Source organism: Perkinsus marinus (genome assembly GCF_000006405.1).
Source record: "Perkinsus marinus ATCC 50983 genomic scaffold scf_1104296967096, whole genome shotgun sequence".
Classification (NCBI taxonomy): Eukaryota; Perkinsozoa; order Perkinsida; family Perkinsidae; genus Perkinsus; species Perkinsus marinus.
The window spans coordinates 14,985-27,895 of record NW_003203669.1 but is presented as its reverse complement, the minus strand read 5'-3'; the positions used below and the strand labels follow the sequence as shown (position 1 = coordinate 27,895).

Here is a 12,911-nt window from a genome sequence, read left to right as displayed (position 1 = left end):
CGGGTCATACTCGTCACCATTAAAGAGTAGTATCAGCCTGAGCTGTGGCTACGTTAAGGAGTGCTCCTACACCTAGTCGAACTCAGTAATTATCTCGGTGGGATACTGAACCTTTCCCCTCGACTTGTCTAGAAGGCCATTCGCATGCCCGAGTCTCACGAATCATACTCATTACTATGTAAGGAGAGTAACAGCCTGAGCTGTGGCTACGTTAAGGAGTGTTCGTATACCTAGTCGAATTCAGTAATTATCTCGGTGAGATACTGAACATTTCCCTTCGACTTGTCAAGAAGGCCGTTCGCGTGCTGGAGTCTCATGGATCATACTCATTACTACGTACCAGTGATAACTGCTCAAGCTCTGTAAGAATAACAGCAGCCTGAGCTGTGGCTACGTTAAGGAGTGCTCCTACACCTAGTCGAACGGTGGGATACTGAACCTTTCCCCTCGACTTGTCTAGAAGGCCATTCGCATGCCCGAGTCTCACGAATCATACTCATTACTATGTAAGGAGAGTAACAGCCTGAGCTGTGGCTACGTTAAGGAGTGTTCGTATACCTAGTCGAATTCAGTAATTATCTCGGTGAGATACTGAACATTTCCCTTCGACTTGTCAAGAAGGCCGTTCGCGTGCTGGAGTCTCACGGATCGTACTCATTACTATGTAAGAGTAGTAACAGCCTGAGTTATGTAAGAGTAATAGCAGCCTGAGCTGTGGCTATGTTAAGAAGTGGTCTTACACCTAGTCGAATTCAGTAATTATCTCGGTGAGATACGGAGCTTTCCCCCTCGACTTGTCTAGAAGGCCATTCGCGTTCCTGAGTCTCACGGATCATACTCCTCACTATTAAAGAGTAGTAACAGCCTGAGCTGTGGCTACGTTGAGGAGTGTTCGTATACCTAGTCGAATTCAGTAATTATCTCGGTGAGATACTGAACATTTCCCTTCGACTTGTCAAGAAGGCCGTTCGCGTGCTGGAGGCTCATGGAACATACTCATTACTACGTACCAGTGATAACTGCTCAAGCTCTGTAAGAGTAATAGCAGCCTGAGCTGTGGCTACGTTAAGGAGTGCTCCTACACCTAGTCGAACTCAGTAATTATCTCGGTGGGATATTGAACATTTCCCTTCGACTTGTCAAGAAGGCCGTTCGCGTGCTGGAGTCTCATGGATCATACTCATTACTATGTAGCAGTAATAACTGCTCAAGCTCTGTAAGAATAACAGCAGCCTGAGCTGTGACTACGTTAAGGAGTGCTCCTACACCTAGTCGAATTCAGTAATTATCTCGGTGAGATACGGAGCTTTCCCCCTCGACTTGTCTAGAAGGCCATTCGCGTGCCTGAGTCTCACGGGTCATACTCGTCACCATTAAAGAGTAGTATCAGCCTGAGCTGTGGCTACGTTAAGGAGTGCTCCTACACCTAGTCGAACTCAGTAATTATCTCGGTGGGATACTGAACCTTTCCCCTCGACTTGTCTAGAAGGCCATTCGCATGCCCGAGTCTCACGAATCATACTCATTACTATGTAAGGAGAGTAACAGCCTGAGCTGTGGCTACGTTAAGGAGTGTTCGTATACCTAGTCGAATTCAGTAATTATCTCGGTGAGATACTGAACATTTCCCTTCGACTTGTCAAGAAGGCCGTTCGCGTGCTGGAGTCTCATGGATCATACTCATTACTACGTACCAGTAATAACTGCTCAAGCTCTGTAAGAATAACAGCAGCCTGAGCTGTGGCTACGTTAAGGAGTGCTCCTACACCTAGTCGAACTCAGTAATTATCTCGGTGGGATATTGAACATTTCCCTTCGACTTGTCAAGAAGGCCGTTCGCGTGCTGGAGTCTCATGGATCATACTCATTACTACGTAGCAGTAATAACTGCTCAAGCTCTGTAAGAATAACAGCAGCCTGAGCTGTGGCTACGTTAAGGAGTGCTCCTACACCTAGTCGAACTCAGTAATTATCTCGGTGGGATATTGAACATTTCCCTTCGACTTGTCAAGAAGGCCGTTCGCATGCCCGAGTCTCACGAATCATACTCATTGCTATGTAAGGAGAGTAACAGCCTGAGCTGTGGCTATGTTAAGGAGCGTTTGTATACCTAGTCGAATTCAGTAATTATCTCGGTGAGATACTGAACTTTCCCCCTCGACTTGTCTAGAAGGCCATTCGCGTGCTGGAGTCTCGCGGATCATACCCAGTACTATACACGCGTAATATTGCTTGTGCTATGCAAGAATAGTAACAGCCTGAGCTGTGGCTACGTTAAGGAGTGGTTCTATACCTTGTTGAATTCAGTAGTTGTCTCGGTAAGATACTGAACCTTTCCCCTCCACTTGTCAAGAAGGCCGCTCGCGTGCTGGAGTTTCATGGATCATACTCACTACCGGTAATAACTGGCTGAGCTGTGGCTAAGGAGCATTACTGGATTTCGTCAAACGCAGTAACTAGCTACGTGAGAAACTCAACTCTTCCGTTACGTGCTGTTTGTCTTGTATTTCATCAACTGATAGTCACGGGACCAGGTTGAAACAGCTTCCAGTTGAAACAGTTGTACTACTAATCTTACGACCACTATTTGAGATAGTCGGTTTTCCTGGTACTGACCTCCTCGGATACGGTCCTCATTGATACCAGTAGCAGTATGGGATCCTCTCTGTAAGTAGTGAGCATGAACATATCCCTCACTATTCTCATTTTACTACAGTTCCCCCCAGGGAACTTCCCTGTAGCCTTCGCATTGAGGTTACTATATATTCGTGATGCTGACCTCCCATAGTAGAGTCCTCGTTAATGGCTTTTCCAGATACCACGTCTACTACTTATATTGAAAAAAGCTCCGAGCGGGATTCGATCTTCCGACCTCACGAGTGACAACGATACATCCTACCACTACACCAAATCGAAATCCCTCTTTCATTATCTTAAGTACAGTATCTAAATCCATTGCATAAGATGAGAGGTATGAATGTTGCTCCAGATTCAATAAAAAGGTTGAATCGTCATCATCATCATCATCATCGCAAGAGGATAACAACTACGTCATCAGGGCGATGATTAGTAAAGGCGGTCACAAGCCCACCAGCTGAGACAGTAGTGCTAGTCTCTAGTTGAAACAGGAGAACTGCTAGTCACGGGACCACTAGCTTGGAACTTAGCGCCCACCCAGATAAGCACACAAAAAAGAATCAAAGTACACGTGTGCATATCTAGGCGGGCGCTAAGTTTAATGGTGTGTGACTTTGCAAATCAGTGTACATGATCCTTCGTTCATTTATTCTCGTATTGTCGATTGTACATCGTTACACGAGCGGATCTTGAGGGCTATCAGTACAGTGTTGAGTACAACGTTCGTTTTCTCATATACGGTGTTGGAGTATGAGTCTAGAGCTTCTCTCAGGCGCGTCTCAAATCGCCTAGAACGTGTCACTCAGGCAATTCCACATCAGTCGATAGCCACGGTCCCGACCGCATCAAAGATATTCGTACCATATCATTTGCAAACGTGGATCAATTCACCCAATGTCCTTAATACTATAGCCCACAACTTGTTGGGGTTATTCAACGTAGCATTAGGCACGATAACCAAATTGGTTGCACTTCACCAAACTTTGAAGCTCTGCGGAGAACGATTCAAAGTTCGTGTGCTTATCTGGGCGAGCGCTAAGTTTAATGGCGTGTGACTTTGCAAATCAGTGTGCAAATAGTATTAGTATTAGTATTAGTAGTAGTAGTAGTAGTAGTAGTAGTAGTAGTAGTAGTAGTAGTAGTAGTAGTAGTATTAGTATTAGTATTAGTAGTAGTAGTAGTAGTAGTAGTAGTAGTATTAGTAGTAGTAGTATTAGTAGTAGTATTAGTAGTAGTAGTAGTAGTAGTAGTAGTAGTAGTAGTAGTTGTTGTTGTTGTTGTTGTTGTTGTTGTTGTTGTTGTAGTAGTAGTAGTGGTGGTGGTGGTGGTGGTGGTGGTGATAGTAGTAGTAGTACTAGGTTGGTGACACTAGGTTGGTGACACTAGGTTGGTGACATTAGGTTGGTGACACAAGCGTGGTGATATTATCAATAACTAATAATGATATTACTGGTACTAACATTATTTGCACACACAACTACAGCCACCATCCTATTCTCATTTTTCGTGATTCTTGTTAGGTTCGCCCGAACTGCCCTTCATAAGACGGATCTACTTAGTAATGCTGGAGCTGGCTATAGGGTTGAAGTAGTAATATAAATGATAGCACCATAATTACTACTACCAATGGCACTTACTCTATCAATATTATCATCATACCCAATTCATCATCATCTTAGGTATTATTCGACTATACCTTTCGTCTAAGGATACATGATAACAATGGTCATCCTCATCATGGTGTTACCACTGGTGCTGCTGCCGCTGTTACCTATAAACAATTCCGAGTGAAGATATTTACGAGCTATATAATGGATGCACTTAAAGGATATGATTTATCGTCAATTTATTTAGTAGTATGCGAGGGAGTGTTCATTCCCATATGGAGGTAGACTCGGAAGACCCTCACCACCTCCGCCAAGACCTCCACCTCGATGCGTGCAGTCTACTGCCATCCACTTGAACTCTCAAATGGGAGGAGTCGATGCCCCACCAGAGTCATCAACCATGAATCATCGCCATGTATAATGGTGATTCATCATAGTAGTAGTTTTGTAAGGAATGTTGATTCTACCGATCGTTGCATATATGAGTAGTGAAACGTCTTTCTTAGTTTACTTCCGGATGGTTCGTATCACTTGACTGTCAGTTGTTGAGCAGCATGATAGTAACAGGTGGCGACGAGGGTGTATAGTGAAGCGTCGATTCGTTTCTTACTGACCTCAAATTGGACTATACAGAGAATGTAAGCGGCGGGGGTTTGAGAGTGGCAGGTAGGATGCTTACAAACTGTTGTTCTGACCAAATGGTTGCCACTATAGATTCTGGTTGTCTCGTATTAGCGGTGTACCGGTATGTTTGTCACCTCCTACTGTTCGTGCAGCGATAGCGCCTCCTTGGAATTTAATGCTCGCTCAACGGAACGGTATTTATTGATCATTTGCTTCAAGTTGATTTTTTTTTTCAAAACAAAATATGGCGTGAAGGGTATGTCGCGATATGGGGTATGTCGCGATATGGGGTATGTCGCAAAAAAATATGTCGTGTCAGGAGTCGTAACGATTCGTTACGACTCCTAAGAAGATCGTTTTGGCCTCTATAGATGAGCAGTATTCGGCAAATGATGGTTATCTCATGAATTCGACGACACTGAAAAATGCCGTTAATGGTAGTGCCGGGGATTGAACATGTGCGGGTTTAGGTGTGGGTTCGTGTTTAAAAGCTGCTGGAGGAGGAATCCTCGCAGGTGCGACGACGCTTGTTGCGGCCCCGATAGTTGGTGTTAAGGAGAAGGGTGCTGGAGGCTCCTTCACTGGGCTGGCTAAAGGTGGTATCTTGAGGTTGAGAGTGGAAGATACGGAATAGGCCCAATTTGTGTCGTATCTTAGGTATATGAAGTGGGATGATGAGCTCGGTGCTTGAGTGGACGGGACCGTGAATATACGCGTGTGGTAATACGATTATACCTAACATTAGCCATGTCCGGCTCCTTTCTAACTAACACGAGTCATCTATCCCTAGGTACTGATGTTACTACAATACTTAACAATATCGAGGCGACTATCATGTTGCATAACAGCTGACAACCTCATACGAGTCATCTATCCCTAGGTACTGATGTTACTACAATACTTAACAATATCGAGGCGACTATCATGTTGCATAACAGCTGACAACCTCATACGAGTCATCTATCCCTAGGTACTGATGTTACTATAATACTTAACAATATCGAGACCACTATCATGTCATAACAGCTGACAACCTCATACGAGTCATCTATCTCTAGGTACTGATGTTACTATGATACTTAACAATATCGAGGCCACTATCATGTTGCATAACAGCTGACAACCTCATACGAGTCATCTATCCCTAGGTACTGATGTTACTATAATACTTGACAATATCGAGGCCACTATCATGTTGCATAACAGCTGACAACCTCATACGAGTCATCTATCCCTAGGTACTGATGTTACTACAATACTTAACAATATCGAGGGCACTATCATGTTGCATAACCGCTGACAACCTCATACGAGTCATCTATCCCTAGGTACTGATGTTACTATAATACTTGACAATATCGAGGCCACTATCATGCTGCGTAACAGCTGACAACCTCATCTTGGCTCGACAGAAATGTTTTTATGTAGTGTTGTTCGGCCTCCCGCGCAATGAGCTCCTAGAAACGATTCGATTACGATTGTATCATCAATGTTACTTTGCATGTTCGCGGTTGATCAGCTGTTACACAGCATGATAGTAACCTCGATTCCACTGGATATTGGAGTGTGCATTGAGGGGATTCTGTGTCTTTCAGTTCGTTGAGCATGCTGTTATTAGAGTAAAAGGCAAACCGTGATGTTATGGTGTTTGAACTAGATGGATGTCAATTGTTATACAACATGACAGTAATTGTCTCGCCCATGCAATAAAAAATCAATGACACTGTGTGAATCTGTGTCCAACCCGAACTGATCACACACACAGCTGGTTGAGAAACCCACGATCTCTTTTTCCTCAAACAGCTCTCGCCCACAATCCCTCACAGAGGGGTCTGCAAGGCTGGTTGCTACATATGGCTGTTGACGGGATGATGATCATCATCCCACGAGGCCCCAACGTGGAAGTGCCAGTAGTAAGACGGATCCCGCGAGTGAGGTGACTCTGAAAAAAGAAAAAAATGTGAGAAATCTGAGAAGTATTCTGGAGGAAAACGGGCGGTCTCCTATAGCCTCCTATCATAAGGAACGAGTGGTTTGATAGTGGAAATTGGGCTCCTGGGAACAGGTACAAGGTAAAAAGGGTGCAAGGTGTGGCTTCGCTCCGCTAGGATTTTGGAGGTTTCTGTTTTAATTTTAGCATATTGCTGCACATACTGAGACTACTTTACGAATTCAACAATATCCTGTGGAGGCATATTCGAGGCGTGGGCAGGAGCACCACCATAATTGACTTCAAGTCCGAGTGGGATAATGCTACTCAATGTTGTAAGAAGGCTGAATTGGCGAAGGAGTGGTACGGGGTGAATATAGGAAAATATTGTCTCCTCTCCTTGGTACCACTCCTTTTCCGAAAAATTAGAATGAAAATAAATTTATTTTCCTCTAGGCGCTGAAGAGGAAAGAAAAAAGGAGAAGAAAAGTCATTGGCATAAGCCAATGGCAGCTTTCAAGTCGAAGAAGTCGAAATCGAAGGAAAATGACATCGTTTTTGAGCGGAGCGAAGCAGATGCAGATTCAACTCGTCGTATTAACTCTGCTGATCATGATAGCACTATGACGGATGTGTCCATGGCTCGTTATGGGGAACCGGGGGAGTGGCCGACCCTTGTTGTTGTAGTCGTTGAAAGTAATGAACGTTTTGAAGACCCCCCCGTTTGGAGACCCCTGCAAATCCGGCAGTAGCAGCAGTTGAGGAGGAGGAGGAGGAGGATGAGGATAAGAAAATTGAGATGGAAGCACTAGTGGTAAGTGTGGGGGAAAATGTCGCGCGCCATGAAATAATGTGAATGGTTGTTATTATTGTTGGCTGTTCGAGTGGTGTAGGTGTTGTCTTGTTTTATTTGGTATGAAAGTTATGGTAGCAGGATAATTGTCTTTACACACTATTTCGAATTTGTGTATTTTTCCTTTTCTTGTTAGTATTTTCTTACTCTTCACCATTTGATTGTTTTTTTCGTTCCACTTGTTTTCACAGAATTTCCATGTTGTTGTTCTCCGCTTTTTAATACCTTTAATTGGTCGTATTTTGTGGTATAGTGGATTGAAGTGCCGTGGAAAATATTTTCATGTTGTTTTTCGCTTTTTACGTAAATAATGCCGTGAGTTGTGGTGGACAATTGTTTGATATTCAGTTACGTGATGATCTTATTACGTTCATGCGTAAAATAGAGGCAGAGCAAGCAGTGCAAGCTAGTCAGGTAGGTAAGAAGAAGAAGAATAAGCCTTTGGCCTCTATAGATGAGCAGTATTCGGCAAATGCAAATGGTTATGGGTTTATCGGCTGTGCGAGGGAGGTTACCACGGGGTAGTAGTTTACTGCACCCAGCTGAGCAAGGGAGAGGATCTGGAAGGGCATATTGGAGTAATAATAATGGCGTTGCTGGGGTTCGAACCGGGGACCTTCCGGTGGTCAGTCTAATTGAAAGAAACAGTACTTAAGTTGAATAGAGTATGAAATATGATAGTGATGAGTAGGGTCTGTGGGGATAGAACCGGGGACCTTTGAGATGGCGTCTCAGGTAATAGTCGTCCTGTCTGAGGTAATTGATGAGGACGAATTTTCGAGTCGCCGACAGTTGAGGAGGTTATCGAGAAGAAATGGTAAGGTTAATTGATAATGGCCGGGATGCATAATTTTCTTCTCTGCAGGAAATTGTTTGGGAATTTCCCGGAAAAATTTGTTTGCTCGGCTGAGATAGAGTATAAACTATCGAGGATCATCCAAGGGTATATAAATACTCCATTTTACTTTATAATTGAGTGATTTACTCTGTCTCAGAGAACTTTTTTATTTGAGGCCTTCCATTGGAATTTCACCCTAGTGATATGAAAAACGATAGTGAAAGACATATTACACGACTACTGATGCATATCGCCGCGATTATTGCGTTTTCCACCGAGTTACACGTAAAACGGGTTGTGAAACTCCATTGTTTTGGTACAGTGATCAGCTGACTCGAATATTGATACTCAGAAAAGTATAGAAAAATAGTAAAAGTGCTCATACTTGTATATTACACTTTGATTATCATTTTTATGTTGAATACCTCCAGCAGATTTACGATGGTGGAAATATGCATTCCCATACTCGAATGATGATTTCCAACATTGATGAGTATTTTACCCAAATCATATAATGCACTATTTTTGAGATACTCCACGTGGCGGTATTGAGAATAAGGACTTCACCAAGGATGAGGGTGGTGGAATATTATACTCAATGAGTACTTTCACTTTCCATAGCACCAGCATGAGTATTACTCATGCTGGTGCTATGGAAAGTGAAAGTAGTATTATTCATATATTGAAACGGTTGATCAATTTGGGTATGGTTTTTCAGACCCGACTATGACATCATTATCACGGGTATCGGTAACTCCACGGAAAACGAAAATGGTAGTTATGGTTTTCTGATAATTGTTTTTGTAGTAGAATTACGGTAGTAAATTGGTTTACCCGTAGTGGTAGTATTATTAGAATTAATTATTCGTGAAATGTGTGTTGTGAATGAATTTGTTATTATGCGGTTGAGTGTATCGACGAATATTAAACTTGGGGTTTTGTTATGACTTCTCATATTTCTCCTCCTTTTGGTTTATTACCGAATTCATTATGTATACATGACTGTCCGGCGATGCTGAGTACGAGTGCTGCTCATTATCATAGTAATGAGGAGGAGGAGGAGGAGGCCGCTTATGCTGCTGCTGCTGCATCAAGGGAGGCTAACGTGGTGGCCAATGGAGCAGCTGAGTAGCTGCTGCTCTTCCTCATCAATGTAGTTTCGTGGCGCGCGACAATTGGTGAGAGGTGACCGTTTTGAGGTGTGTGAAAATAAGCGAACGTTTATAGATTGGAAGAAATTATAAATACTGTGTAGTAGTACTACTGTGTAGTTGTGTAGTAGTAGTAGTAGTAGTAGTAGTAGTAGTAGTATTATTATACTCGCACGTGGTTTATCGTGGATCTTATTTCCTCGACACCATTTTATTGGATATTTACAGGAGATAGTATTGGAGGAATATATGTTCGCTTTCCTTAGCTGAGTTTATATAGGAGTTGTGGTACTAATAACTTTCATATCATCACCGACTCATGTTGTAGTTGAGCATGGAGTCGGTTCTCATGTAGTTCTCCCGAGCCACACCGGCCCGGTAGTGCGCGGCGCCGCGTAAAGTTTCTGTTTCTGAGTAGATGGTAAACTACACGAAATTGTTGAGTTGGGTTTCGTCCACTAATATGTTAATTCATATGGTGTAGCTTCTGAGTACCTGAGCTTAGGAAATGAAGTATTGTAGTTTGGTAGATTACGAGGAGACGGGAGTTTGCCCCGGATCATTTACGGAGTTGGTGACTAAGTTGAAAAGATTTGATCTTCGATATTGACGAGTCCGGAGGCGGTGACATTTCATATTGGGACGAAAGGAGTCTATTGTATAACGAAAGGAGGTGGGCTCTTAGTGGGGTGCTCGTGGGCTTGATACCGCGCGGATCGGGGTTATTGAATTTTTTTTGAGGGGTTTGCAATTTTCAGCTGCCCTAATTCTTTGTTTCCCGAATTTATTCATTTTACATTCACAACAAGTTCATTTTATGATTTTTCAATTTGTCGGTTTTTTCGTGTTTTTGTCATTTGATATGTTGCATTTCTGTTTCTTCTTTTTTTTGATATTCAGACGTTCATCGAGCTTGTTACGGATGGTGTGGTATTACCAAGTTAAATCGACGATCTCGAAACTGGGGATACGATGTTGATGTTGGCGGTTCGTTGGGGGAGAGAGATCGCTGTTAATATGTCTAGTATAGTGGATCATCGTAGGGATCCAAATCGATCACGTGATCGATTTGGAGTAAATGATTGATGGAGGTACTCGGTTACATGAGGCTGCTGTGAAGGATTTGAAATTGTATCCCTGTTGTTGGAGGGTGGGGCGAATCCTTTGGTATTGGATGATGCTGATCTGACTCTAACAATTATGCAACGGCCTAAGAATTTGATGAGAAAGGATTGAGTAATAAGGGAAGGATGTTGTTTGGTCATCATCGAAGCACCCAGGCTCGATTCTTGATCGATGTGTGCTACAATGTGTTTCCTACTGGAAATTTCAGAGATGTCGTCTATTGTGTCTATACCCCAGATAGATTATATAAATATTGGACCCAAGGATCGAACCTGATCGGGTTCGTAATTGAATGTTAACCTGTATTAGATCTTTCAAGTGGTTTGTCATAATGAATTTCGGTCAGTTATTCATCAGCCTGCTAGAGAGTTGCCACGTAGGAAGGATGCCGGGAGATCGAGCGCTTTGTTGTTGGCATCAACACCACCAGCAGCAGCACAAGGACTTCATCAGGGAAGAGTTCAATCAGCAGTTGTGGACTTCACTGTAGAGCCGATGACATGGGCCGATAGCCGTGAACGTAAGGAGGGTGGAATGGAAAACTGTGTGTGGCAGTCTTAAGGTCGGGTGAGGGTATATTTGAAGTTAGGAGGAATTAGGTGAATTATGGTATTAATTTTGCAGCCCCTACTGAGAAGTTGAGTGAAGTATCGATGGCGGTTACGCAGATAAGGAATATTCTGGCGATCGCGATGGCGGCCACGTAAGAAACGTCTGAGATTGTTGGCTTGGATCCAAATCCTTATATGTGTGCATGCGTGGTGAATAATTAACTCGTTTTTAGTAAGGGAACGAAATATGATGAGCTGTACGATGATACCTCTTCCTCTTCCTCTTCATCATCATCATCATCACATTGGTCATCGTCGAGGCTCTCTGTGGGGTGGCAGAGTAATGATAATGTCGGGACAACAACAACAATATCTCGTGGAGCTAGTTTGAATAGAAAGTAATATTCAAGTGTGGGAGATATGCAATTGGCTGGGTGGTGGTAGTAGTAGGCGAGCGTTTTCGAGTTATTCATTGGCTGAGAAAAGAAGGTGTGAGTTTTGTGTATAGGGAGGTCCCTGGTTCGATCCCGGGGTGTGTCATCTTCTTTAGTCTATGATGATGATGGCGGCCTCGTCGTTGTCCCTTCGTACGCCGTCTGTTGTTGATCATAATTCTTCGATTGGCGAAGCGATGAAGGCCCTACTGAAGAGCGGTGTGGATCCTACATTGATCGATTCGGCAACTGAGGAAACCATAATTATACTGGTATGTGCATGCGTGCAGACGTGGTAGACAATGTACATGGTGGTGGTGGTGGTGGTCAACTACATGGGTCGGTGAGAATATGGAAATTGTGAGAATGCTTTATAGAAGGCCATGGATCTACATTCAGCGGCTGAGTTGGGGAAAATATCTAGCGGAGCGAAGTTGTTTTTTGTTTTTGTTATTATTAGGAAGAACGATATTGAAGCGTGTAACATGGCAATTGAAAGCGGAGCGGAGTTGGATTCATCTCATCCGAGAAATGGGTTTACTCCATTGCAAACGGCGGTAGAAAAAGGACATCATCATGACCTGGCTGTGGTTTTATTGAAGTTGGGATCAGAGTTGGGATACACACCACTTCTTGGAGTAGAAGTGTAGAAAATGTAGATATTTATGTTATCACTGAAGAGGACGAAGCGAAGATATCGGATTGGTGTTCGCTGTTATGCGTGCCGGATGATGTGATATACGGAGGTTCGATCCCCGGTGAGGATATTTTTCGTGTATTTTCAGGAGGTATTTGGGCGGATTAGCGATGAAGTGGATCCTGAGGGAACTGTACAGGTCGTGAAGGGAGATCCACATCCGACTCCAGTCAGACGACGATCACCTTACCGGCGCGTGTATTTATCCTCAACATCGGGGCGAGAAGTAGTAGTAGTAGCAGTAGTAGTAGTAGTAGTAGTAGTAGTAGTAGTAGTAGTAGTAGTAGTAGTAGTAGCAGTAGTAGTAGTAGTAGTAGTAGTAGTAGTAGTAGTAGTAGTAGTAGTAGTAGTAGCAGTAGTAGTAGTAGTAGTAGTAGTAGTAGTAGTAGTAGCAGTAGTAGTAGTAGTAGTAGCAGTAGTAGTAGTGGTAGTAGTAGTAGTAGTAGAAATTTGTACATTTTCTG

General features: G+C 43.2%; 1 protein-coding gene across 1 annotated transcript in view; it reads left to right on the top strand.

The window, feature by feature from the left end:
- Positions 1-5,271: 5,271 nt before the first annotated feature.
- The window catches only part of Pmar_PMAR002628 (hypothetical protein), a gene marked incomplete at both ends in the record, with an annotated part of 14,998 nt that continues 7,358 nt past the window's right edge, over positions 5,272-12,911 (top strand). Inside the window, 12 exons of the mRNA XM_002768829.1 lie at positions 5,272-5,305; positions 5,339-5,464; positions 5,839-5,884; positions 7,006-7,158; positions 7,513-7,612; positions 8,000-8,065; positions 8,387-8,468; positions 9,020-9,154; positions 11,112-11,285; positions 11,390-11,468; positions 12,211-12,307; positions 12,536-12,673. Of these exons, the coding sequence (XP_002768875.1) occupies positions 5,272-5,305; positions 5,339-5,464; positions 5,839-5,884; positions 7,006-7,158; positions 7,513-7,612; positions 8,000-8,065; positions 8,387-8,468; positions 9,020-9,154; positions 11,112-11,285; positions 11,390-11,468; positions 12,211-12,307; positions 12,536-12,673 (1,230 nt within the window). The remainder of the gene's footprint in view (positions 5,306-5,338; positions 5,465-5,838; positions 5,885-7,005; positions 7,159-7,512; positions 7,613-7,999; positions 8,066-8,386; positions 8,469-9,019; positions 9,155-11,111; positions 11,286-11,389; positions 11,469-12,210; positions 12,308-12,535; positions 12,674-12,911) is intronic.